This window comes from Chiloscyllium plagiosum, chromosome 1, assembly GCF_004010195.1.
Source record: "Chiloscyllium plagiosum isolate BGI_BamShark_2017 chromosome 1, ASM401019v2, whole genome shotgun sequence".
Lineage (NCBI taxonomy): Eukaryota > Metazoa > Chordata > Chondrichthyes > Orectolobiformes > Hemiscylliidae > Chiloscyllium > Chiloscyllium plagiosum.
Window position 1 is genome coordinate 122,631,676 of NC_057710.1, and position 12,278 is coordinate 122,643,953.

The 12,278-nt window shown below is 41.4% G+C and overlaps 1 protein-coding gene across 1 annotated transcript in view; it reads right to left on the bottom strand.

The window, feature by feature from the left end:
- arhgap24 (Rho GTPase activating protein 24) overlaps positions 1–12,278 on the bottom strand; it is a 445,505-nt gene that overhangs the window by 215,949 nt on the left and 217,278 nt on the right. Inside the window, exon 3 of the mRNA XM_043696029.1 lies at positions 8,198–8,285. Coding sequence (XP_043551964.1) covers positions 8,198–8,285 — 88 coding nt within the window. The remainder of the gene's footprint in view (positions 1–8,197; positions 8,286–12,278) is intronic.

The window sequence follows — 12,278 nt, forward strand, 5'->3', positions numbered from 1 at the left end:
ATCTGAAAAAGATCCTTTCATGCGTACTCTGTTTCCTGCCAGCTAGTCAGTCAGTCAGTCGATCTATTATCCATGCTATGTTACTCCCTAGGCTACAAGCTCCTACATTGCACACTCCCTTTTATCTGGAATTTTGTCAAAAGCCTCTGGAAATCTAAGTACATGAATTGACTTCCTGTCATCCACAGTACATGTTACTCCCTCAAAAAATTGGTTAAACATAATGCCTCTTTTACAAAATCATGTTGACTATTCCTGACTACCTCGAGTTCTTCTAAGTGCCAGTTATAAACTCGATAAGATCTGATTCTAATATCTTTCTTGTGATAGATATCAAGCTAATTGGTCTATAGCTTATTGTTTTCTACCTCCCCCCCTTTGTGTAAAGGGGGGTTATAAAGGGACCAAGGAGTATGGGGAGAAAATTACATTGAGAACGAGCAATGGCCATGATCATACTGAATGGCATAGCAGGTTCAAAGAGTCAAATGGCCTACTCCTGCTCCTAGTTTCTATGTTGCTATGTAAATGCTACTTTAAAGTTTGATGGAACCTTTGCAAATCTAATGAATTTTGGAAAATTAGCACCAATAAACCTACTACTTTACTAGGCACCTCTTTTAAGGCCCATGAATGATATCCATCAGGACCCAGAGATGTATCAGCCCACTGGTCCACCAGTTTGCTCAGTATCACTTCTCTAGTGATTGTAATGTCACCACATTCTTCACTTCTACAAAGATTTTTCTAAGTCCTCTATAGTGAAACCAGAAGCTAAATTGTCATTCCTTATATCTGCCATTTCTTTATTACCTACCATTAACTCCCCATTCTCAATCCCTTGAAGATCAGCACTTACTTAACTTGCTCTTTTCTTTTCAGATATTTATAGAGAAACTCTGGCAATCTATCTTTGAAGGAACAGCAATATATTTCCAAGTCAGATTGAATCCTTGGACAGGAATTTGCAGATAATGTTGCTCTTATTTATGCGTTGCCCTTGTCCTCCTGGTTGGAAGTAGTTGAGAGATTGGAAATTACTATTTAACAGGCCTTGGTCAATTTTGAAATACATTGTGTAAATAGTAGACACTGTTCCGAATGAGTATCAGTGGTGGAGACGGAGTGTTCTCGAGGTCTCCAGGTCCTCAAACTTTTTTTTTAAAAAAGAAATGTTTTGAACCCCTTTAATTATTACCTGATTACAGATTCATAAATCGACACCAGCAGAAATCTATTACCACCGGTGTGGTCATCCAATAGAAAATTTGAGACTGGACAGCAACTATTGGAAAATGACTTGTTTGCAAATGTATTAAGAACTTGCATCGATAATCCATTGAGGGAATTCCGGTTCTGAAGAATGGACCTGAAACATTAATTCTGCTTTCTCTCCACCAATGATGTTGAATTTCTCCAACAACTTCTGTTTGTACTCCATTGAGAGATGTTTTGTGATCATATGGGATTCACCTTCAGTGAAATCGCAAACATACCTTTACCACAAATTAAACAACAAAGGAAACATATGACATTACTTTTTGGAGAAGATCTGTATAATCGAAAACAAGTGTCACTGTGAAAGGTACAAGTGACATTTGTTTGGTAGTGTTTGTTGTTAATGTTTATCACACTTGAATGTATTGAATAGCTTCAAGAGATATGCAAAGACAACAGTGCCAATGCAGGAGAACTGTAATTAAATATACTGAAAATATCTCTTGTATGTTCAAAGTCTTGCGAGCACTTCCAAAATTTCAATATTTCTTCAGGCATAAATAGAGAAATTTCTATTCACTTACTCTGTGAGCCATTCACTAAACAAGGCACAAATACATAGAATTTCTGCGAAATGTTTTTATTCGTTCACTATTGTGTGATAGCAAACCATGAGGAATTCACAACTTGTGTGTATGCCCTGAAACAAAAGAGGTTCAAAATTTAGAAGGTGTTGGTGCAGTGATTGTAACAAGGTCAGCCAGGTGGACCTCATTCAATATGAGTTCCGTGATTGGGGTTGTTAACCTGGGTCCAATCAAGGAGCCCTAGCTGACAGATATAAACCAGAGTCAGGTGGCTCAGTGGTTAGCACTGCAGTCTCACAGCGCCAGGGACCGGGGTTCGATTCCAGTCTCTGGCGACTGTCTGTGTGGAGTTTGCACATTCTCCCTGTGTCTGCGTGGGTTTCCTCCCACAGTCCAAAGATGTGCAGGTCAGGTGGATTGGCCATGCTAAATTGCCCATAGCGTTAGGTGCATTAGTCAGAGGGAATTGTGTTACTCTTCGGAGGGGCAGTGTGGACTTGTTGGACCGAAGGGCCTTTTTCCACACTGTAGGGAATCTAATAAAAAAAAAACCAGAGTCAGAAGTTCTGTTCATTCTGAGAGCTGGCTCTGTGCTGGCTGGATTGTGTCAAGGACTCTCCATGTGTAAATAAAGGTTGCCATGGAGACAGAATACCGGCCTCTATGCAGTTAGTTCAGTGGTAATGAAAGAAAAGTACACTCCTGAAGAAATTCGCTTGCAACAGTTGTATTTGAGTTGGGGTAAGCATTTCTGACATTGTGTCATTATTTGGGATGTTTGACTCGTTCGATCCTGCCATTGAAGATTGGGCATGTATGTGGAAAGAGTGTGTTATTTTTTCAGGTAAATGACATTGGGGCAGATGAAAAGCTATGAATATTATCTGACAGCTTGTGGACCCACAGCTTTTTCAGTTATTAAGAGCCTAACTTTCCCTGAGCGACAGATACTAAAACTTTCAAGATGGATTTTGTTAAGGAATATTACAATCCCAAACCTCCTCTAATTCTGGGTGCAATTGGTTTTACCCGGCAATTTGAGAACCAAGGGAATCGTATTGAGATTTTGACTAGGTTGAGATGATTGGCAGAGACATGTGACAGATTTAAATCTTAATGAGATGCTGAGATCCTGTTTGGTATGTGGGATGAATGCTGCAACCATGCAAAAGTGCATACTAGCTGATGCCCAAGTAGATTTCAAACAGACAGTGCAATTGGTTTTATCACTGGAAAACAGCAAGTGGGGTGTATGAGTTGCAGGGTATTCCGATGGAAGTAGACACCCTCACCATTCCAAATGAACTTGGGGAACAGCACTTGAATGAAGGAAATTGCATAGCCTCACTCAGGACATATCCTGAACAGACAGACTCTAGGTCAGCCCACAGCAAAACCCCAAAACTAAGCCAAGTCTCAGCCAATGGTCAAAATTTTCTTCAGGATCCGGGCTGGCAAGCCATTGTAGTTGCTGTCGGCATGTGGAGTTGAGACAGCTAAAGAGACCTAAATTGAGGAAGAGAATTCCTAGGCCGGTACCCAGGAGAGTGCACACCCTGGAAAGTCTACCTACATCTAGTTGGAGCTGTTAACTTGCTTAGCCAAACCAGAACCGATCAAAATAAACATCTGGTTAATGATCACTCAGCTCTAATGGAGGTCGATACCGACACGGCGGTTTCAGTGATTGCAGAATCAATCTTCCACAAAATTTGCTCTGGTCTCCAACCCACAAAGTTGCACAAGACCTCAGTTGGACTGAAAACCTAAACCACAGAACCTTTACAGATTAAAGACTTTGGTTCCGGTCTTTATGAGAAGCAGCTGGTTCAGTTACCACTGATTGTAGTAAAAGACTTGGGCCCAAGCATGATGGGTGAAATGGGTTGAGAAATATTCACCTTGATTGGCTTAACGTTTTTCGATTAGAAAATGGCTGCCTAAGTGAAGTGCTAATTAAATATCCAGAAGCTTTTCAGAAAGGTCTAGGGACTATCAAAATAGCCAAGGGCACCTTGTATGATTATCAGGAAGCAAACCCACAATTCTGCAAGGCCCGTTCAGTATCATTTGCCTTATGGGTAAAAGTAGAGGCAGAAATTAGGAGGCTAGAAAGAGAAAGAATCATCAAACCAGCCCAGTTTGTGGAATGGGCAGCATTGGTTGTACCAATTGTGAAACCTGTCGGGTCAGTACACATTTGTGGAGATTTTAATCAAACAGTGATGTGTTTTTCACAGCTGAATAAATCCCAATCCCTCACATAAAGGAATTATACACAAAGCTGGTAAGGGACTGTCCTTCACGAAGCTGGGCATGAGCCATATGGTTAGATGAGGATTCACAGAAGTATGGCACAGTTAATATCCATAAGGGTTTGTACCAACATATGAGACTGCCATTTAGGGTTACATCAGGCTGTCATTTTTTAGTGGACAATGGAGAACATTTTACAAGGTCTACCCAGGTCATCATTTACCATAGCATGCTAATAACAGGGAATACCAATAAGGAGCACTTAGAGAACTTGGACATATCCTTAGACCTTTCTCCCAGACAGGTGTATGGCTCAGAAGAGAAAAATGTATGTTTGAGGCACCCAGAGTGACCTACTTGGGCTACAAAGTCAACAAGAATAGGGTACACAGATTGGAAGATGAAGTGAGGATGATCAAAGGTGCCCCAGCTCCCATGTCTGCATCAGAGCTTAGACCTTTCCGTGGGCTGGTGATCTATTATGGAAAGTTCATACATTACCTGGCCTCCATCCTGGCACCTGTCAATCAACTCTTAAAAAAGGGTCAGCCTTGGATATAGTCATGAAGCCATGCCATTGCTTTCAATGAAGTGAAGAAACTGCTATCATATTCTAAGGTGTTAGCACACTATGATCCCAAGAGAGATTGGGTGATGCCTCCCCATACAGCATCAGGGTAGTAGGAGCTCATCGGTGGCCCATGGGGCAGGAATTCCCAATAGCGTATGCATCCAGCAGTTCGGCTAATGCAGAGTGTATATATGCCCAAACAGAAAAAGGAGTTTTGTTGGTGGTATTTGGAGTCAGGAAGCTCCACAATACCCTTCCGGATGTAGATTTGTAATAATAATGGACCACAAACTCCTGCTAGGTCTACATAAAGAGAACAAGGCAGTGCCGCCCATAGCTTCAGCCAAATTCAATGGGGGGCTTTAATTCTAAATGCATAAAATTATAAGTTGAACACTGTCTGGGAGGCCAAGTAGTGAATGCGAACACATTGAGCTGCCTTCTGCTGGCAGATACAGCACCAGTGGTACCTCCACTGGAAGAGTCTGTAACAGCTTTAAATTTTCTGGACACACCTCCAGTCACAACTGACAATATCAGACCTCAGACGCAGAAAGATCTGGTCCTGGCAAAACTGAAACAGCTGGTGGTAATGGGGGAGACATAGGAGCCATCACAACCAGAATTGAAAGCATTTTGGATCTGGAGAGACCAGGATGGCCTATTGTTATAGGGAGCAAAGGTTGCCACTAGATACTGGTTAAACTCCGCCCGGGTCATCCAGGGGTTTCCAAGGTGAAGAATGTTGGCAAGAAGTTATGATTGGTAGCCAGGGTTGGATGCTGCCATAGCTCCATTAGGGGGGCAGTGCCCAGAGTGCCAACAAGGACAAAAATTACCACCAGCAGCTCCAACACATTTGTAAGAATGGCTGAGTAAATTCTGGACTTGGTTACACATTGATTATGCATGTCCTTTCATGGGCTTACTGCTCTTAGTCATTGTAGACACTCACTCAAAGTGGCTGGATGTGCATAGAGTTCAAACACAGGGACAATGATAGAAAAACTGTGAGTATCTTTTGCAATACATGGACTCCCTGAAATGTTGGTCACAGTTAATAGGCCATTGTTTACCAGCAGGGAATCTGAGTATTTCCTAAAGTCGAACAGTATTTGTGATATAAGGAAAACTCCATACCATCCATCATCCAAAATTCTAGCAAAAAGAGCAGTCCAAACTTTGAAGACTAGGCTGAAAGAAACAATCTACAGCTTCACGAGATACCAAACTGTCCCGTTTCATATTTGATTATAGGACCAGCCCTCATGCAACTACAGGGATGGTTCCTGCAGAGTTGCTAATGGTGAGAAGACTGCATCAGGTTAAACCTGATCTTCCTGGACCTGGGAGAGGGAGGGTAAAACGGTATCAGGAACGTCATTGCCAGACACAGACTCCGCTAAGTGAGAGAGGCCTGATGAAGGGCTTTTGTCCGAAACATCGACTCTCCTGCTCCTCGGATGCTGCCTGACCTGCAGCACCTTTCCAGTGCCACACTCTCGACTCTAATCTGCAGCATCTGCTTCCTCACTTTCGTCTAAGTGAGAGAGACTGTTTACTTCAGGGGTCGAAGTTTGGTGTAGGAACCACTAGAATGGCCCTGCATGGGTTCGAGGCATGGTCCATGTGAGATCAGGTCCAGTGACGTTTGAAGTTCAGGTAGGGGTGTGACGATCCTGAACAAGCATGTGGACTGTATGAAAGCTGTAAACTTGCTAACGGTGTGGGGGTAAAATTTGCCTTTCCGAATGTTCCAGAATCCAAGGGCCCTCTCTGTCGATCAAGCGTTGAAGAGACCTTAGAACCTGAGATGGACACGGCAGATGTTGGTGCCTTTTTTGCCTGAAGAAGAGAATGAGTTTCTTCCAAATGCTCTGGGTGCAAGAGGTGAGCTACTGTGTCTTGCATATCAGAGGAATGTGACACGGTGCTAAAACGCCACATGAGGAACTACAAAAACAAACACTAGCTAATGTCCTGTGACTCAGAGGGGGAGGGATGCAGTGAACATAACGAGGTCAGCCAGATAGATCTTAGAGAGCTTATATGGGTTCCCTGATTGGGACCGTTAACCTGGTCTAATAAGGGAGCCCTGGCTGGCAGACATAAACTAGCGTCAGAGGTGTGTTCACTCTGCAAGCTGGCTCAGAGGGAGTGGGATCAGTGTGAAGGACTCTCCACGTGTAAACAAAGGGTGACTTGTTGACGAGACACCAGCCTCTGCGGAGTTACTTCAGCTGAATTCAAATTTTCACTTGACATGCTGAGTTTATGTATCTAAGAGTACATTTGTCCACCTACCTCCGAAAAATAACTTTAAAAGACTGTGGTTCAGGTTTCGACATGAAATGAGCAGCAAGTCTGGGGTCTATGAAAGTGAGCAGTAGGCTCCTGGTTAAACAAGGTGAAAGGGCAATCTGAAGAAGCTCAGGATAGGGAGGTTACTCCTCTATACCAGGTTTTATTCCTACACCCAAAAATAGATGATGCAGCTGTTTCAAATAAAGTTGAGGTCCGATTGTTGTACTTAAGCCAGCCTTTTGAATATCAGCAAAATTCCTGTCCTCCTCAGACAGGGCCTCACAGGTTGTCTGAAAAATGTCAATAAAAATTAAAAAGATGTAAGTGCAACTTGACTCCAGTGAAGCCTGATATCTTTTATCCGCTGATATCTTCACCCTGTCTCTGTATATAGTCTGCTCTGTAGAAAGCCACTTATTGTATGTATTTGTGATAAAAGACATGTGTGTGCACTTTTTCCATGCTTCTAGACTTGGTTTAAGGATGAAGGCCTGTGCAGTAAACTCTTTCTATGAGGAAGTGGGGAGGGGAGCTTCTTTAGTGCGAAAAGGAAAAGCAGAAATTTGCTCATGCTTACCTTACAGCTCCTGGTAACAACTCCCAAGAAAAGCGTAGTGCGTAACTGGCAGAATAGATTTGGAACAGAGCAGAAGAATTTAAGACTATGGGACTTTGAAAATAAGTCATGGGAGTATTTATTGCCATCAACTTGTTTATAATGAAATCCTTGCATATGATAAAGGCAGCACCTCTAGATTTCATTCTAACAAGATGTGTTTAACTGATTCACAATAAAAAAAAAATACAAGCACCCACATTGTTACATATTGCTGTAGTGTGCTGGCTAATTGCAATAATTTTCACCACAGGTTGTTGAAATAAATATATGGTCATGAAAAATTTACCACAGCTTTTTGTGAGATTATTAAATGATTTGACCATGCAAAAGACTAGAAAATAGACTGCTATAGCTTTCAATACTTTCAAACCGTTTTTTTTTTCAGTTTGGATACCATTCATGCTGTGAAATAGTTACCTTTCTCTTGGTCATAATTCGAATGTTATGCATCTTTTTGAACCAGCTCTATATCCCCAAGCTGGAAAAATAGTAGCTTCACCTTTTCAATTCAATATATTTCAGAAAGGACAGCAGTGTTTCAATAGGTGATGTATGATCATCTTTGGCATCTCTATGTGCCATTGGGTAATCATATAACATGATTATATTAAAAAAAAATGAAAAAAAAATAATGTCTCTTACCAGGCACAATTTCAAAAAGGAACTTCCTGGACTCATCTCCATTGCATGAGTGCTCAGTGACATTATTTCCAGGCAAGAAAATGGTCCCCTGTAAAACAGATCAAATTATATTGTTAAAAAAGGGTCCTGCATGGGATAACAAGCTGCAAACAAGAGTAATGTAGGTTATGCAATTATAAACAAGCTATATAAACTGGCCATCAACAGGTCCTTTCACTGTGTCTCACACCTGCACACACACACACCAAAAAAAAACAGGAGATTTCCCGAAAAAAAAATAAACGGGGGAAAACTGCCCTTTGATGTGAAGGGCAGTGTTTGTCACTGGCCGCCCTGGTGTTTGCCTAATTTGAGTGTATGTGTGTGCAAGGACTCTCCTTGAAAAAGATAAACAAGCTATAAAAAAAGTTGAGCACTTTTCAGTAATTCACTTTGCTGTTTCAAATTATTAATAAGCAGGAATTTTACTGGACAATGTTATGGCTGTCAATATTAATTGAGAAATAAAAAAAGTTAAGCACCGTATACAATGTTGGGATTTCCCAAAATACTTACAGCCAATGAAATATTGTTGAGATATATTCAGTGCTGTCATTTCGGAAATGTGTAATGAGGCTTGACTGGATCTATTGATGTTCTGGAATAACTGCACCCAAGAAATGCATAGTTTGATTGATAGCTATGACCTATTTTGTCAATTGCAGAATGCTTCCACACACAAAATAAAGTGGCTTGGTGTACATAGCTTCTATTGTTGAGAATTGAAACATATGGATGATAGATACTTTTATTGGGTTGTACTAAAACCAGCTTTTTTTTTAAATGAAGTCGAAAGTTATGATTGAATGATTTGCTTTTTAGCTACTGTGACTCTCAGGTTTATTGGCTCTGCATTTTGGATAAAAGGACATGGACAGTGTAGCTTGGAGGGGACGGGCTTTGGGAGTGGGGAGAAGAAAGCAGTAGCCATGAAGGTGTATGAGAGGCCACAAATTGGTGAGTGCAAGGGCATAGCTTGTAATGGGTGACCTGACCTTTTAAATATTCCCTCATCCAGATATGGTTCATGACGTAAACACAGAGGTTGCTGGAAAAGCTCAGCAGGTCTGGTAACAGCTGTGAAGAGAAATCAGAGTTAACATTTCAGGTCCAGTGACCCTTCCTCAGAACTGATGGTAGTTAGGAAAATGTCAGTTCTTATTGCAGAGGGTGAAGTGGGGGAGGGAGTAAGGAGTAAATGATCGGTGATTGGGGATAGAGCACAAAGAGAGGCAAGAACAGTTGGACAGACAAAGAGTCGATAACGGTATAGCTGGGAGGGTGAACAGCTGTTAATGGAGACTGTTAGCCACTAACAATGTGTTGTGTGTAAGAGCGGACTGTGTGATCAAAAGATCTGGTGTGTGGGGTGTGGGCTATGACATAGTAAACCCTAAAATTCTTGAACTCTATATTGAATCCAGAGGCTGTAAATCCCCAAGTAGAAATTGAAGTGTCATTCTTCCAGCTTACTCTGAGATACTGGCCAGCAAAGACATCACCAATCAAGAAAACTGATTGGATTAAAAGCAGGGCCTGATGGCCTGCACCTTAGGGTATTAAGTGGAACTACAGTAGAGATAGTGAATGCATTAGTTATGATTTTCCCAAATTCCTTGGAAAGGTGCCAGTGGATTCTAGAAACATGTTAATATGACACCCTTATTCAAAAAAGGTGATTGGAAGGAAGTAGGAAAATATGGATCAGGTACTTTGACCTCTGTAGTGGGGGAGTTGCTGGAATTAATCATAAAGGAGAAGCTAACTGAATACTTGGAAAAACAAAGCTCAGTTCACCAGTATCAGTACAGTCTCATGAAGAGTAAATCATGCTTGACAAACTTGCTGGAGTTCTTTGAGGATGTAACCAGCAGAGTGGATAATGGGGATCCAGTTGATGTGGTATATCTAGACTTACAGAAGGCATTTGACAAGGTGCTGCATAAAAGACTGATCCAGATGGTTAGATCCAGGGGTTAGGGGTAGAGTATTGGCTTGGATAGAGGAGCAGCTGACTGGCAGAAAGCTGAGGGTCATTACGCAGAGTTGTGACTGCATGGAATGTGTTGCCAGCTGTGGTGGCGGAAGCAGAGTCATTAGGGACATTTAAGTGACTGCTGGACATGCACATAGATAGCAGTGAGTTGAGGGGTACGTAGGCTAAGTTATTATATTTTACATTAGGATTAAATCTTGCCACAACATCATGGGCCAAAGGGCCTGTTCTGTGCTGTACTTTTCTATGTTCCATGTTCTATTATAAATGAGTCCTTCTCTAGATGGTGAACTATAACTAGTGGGCTCCACAGGATTCAGTTCTCGGACTTAAACTATTTACAATCTATGTCAATGATCTGCAAAAAGGGTCAAAGTATAACATAGCAAAGTTTGCCAGTGATACTAAAATAGATGGGAAAACAAGCAGTGATGAGGAGATAAAGAGTTTACAGATGGGCATTGATAGGTGAGGAGAATGGGCCAGATTCTGGCAGATGGAATTTAATGTGGATAAGTGCATGTTGTCCATTTTATCTGAAAAAAATAAAATGGCAAATTATTATTTAAATGGGAGGCAGATTCAAAGTGCATCAGTGCAGAGGGATCTGGGCATCTTTGTACATGAATCACAGAGAGTGGGTATGCAGGTGCTGCATGTAATATGAAAGGCAAATACAATCCTGGTATTTATTACAAATTTATTTATTATTAAAAGTAACGAAGTGTTAAAATTATATAGGGCATTGGTGAGACCACATCTGGAATATTGTGTCCAGTTTTGGTCTCCTTGCTTGAGGAAGGATATGGTGGCACTGGCAGCAGTTCAGAGGGGGTTCACCGGGTTGATCCCAGGAATGAAAGGGCTACTGTACAAGGAGTAGTTGAATAGCTTGGGCTTGTACTCACTAGAGTTCAGAAAAATAAGGGGGTGATCTGATTGAGGTATATAAAACTCTAATGGGGATAGAGAAGATGGGCATTGAACAGATCTCCCCCCCTTGTGGGACTTTAAATACTGTGTTCTATGATCATGCCCCACTTCTGTATTCGCTAGAGTTCAGAAGAATGAGAGGGGATCTAATTGAAAAATATAAAATGCCAAACATGTTTGACAAGGTAGATGTTGAGCAGATGATTCCCCTCGTCAGAACATCTCAAACATGAGGTCATAGAAACCGAGTGAGAGGAGTTGGGTTCAAAACTGAGATGAGGAGAAATTATTTCTCCCACAGATTTGTCAATCTGTGGAACTCACTGTCCAAAGTGCAGTGCAGGCAGAACCAATCAACAGATTCAAGAAAGAGATACATATATTTCTGATAAAAAATAGGATAAAAAGCTATGGGGAGCAGGTAGGAAAGTAGAGTTGAGACCAGGAGAAGATCAGCCAGCATCATGTAAAATGGCAGACCAGGCTCAAAGATCTGAATTGTTCACTCCTGCTGATTATTCCTATATTCCTAAATGTTAGTCATAACATTTACCATTAAAACATTTGTAGTGTTGACCATGGATACAGTCACTGAGAGATCGAAACATAATGGTGATTCATTCACTCCATTATAGCAAATTTATTGAAGCAACATTTCATAAAACAGACAAAGTTAAAGCACGTTCCATAATCTGACCAGTGAGCAGCTGCTTTCTAATGCGGAGCTGCAAGCTGAAGAACTGGAGATGTGGTAAGCCAGTTTGAATTGCCACATTGCTGACCATTTGTCTTAATCACTGACCGATCAGGTGCACACATTCAACATGTTGATGTTCTCAATCCTGTCATCAAACCAGTGGCCACACCAGAAGCAATGCTTGAAACTTCACAGCTCTTTACAGAGGATCCTCCCACAGCTCAAACACAAATGCACAGAACAATAGTGTCAGAGCTTCGGAAATTTATTTCCTCATGTCACATTGCCCACGACCAGCATCTTGAACAGAGGGTTCATCATAACAATAAGAAACTGAGCAAGTGACTGCAACTGCAATGTGATTTTCACATCGCTGATGTAATGGTTTGAAACAATAGTAAGAAAATTTAAAATTT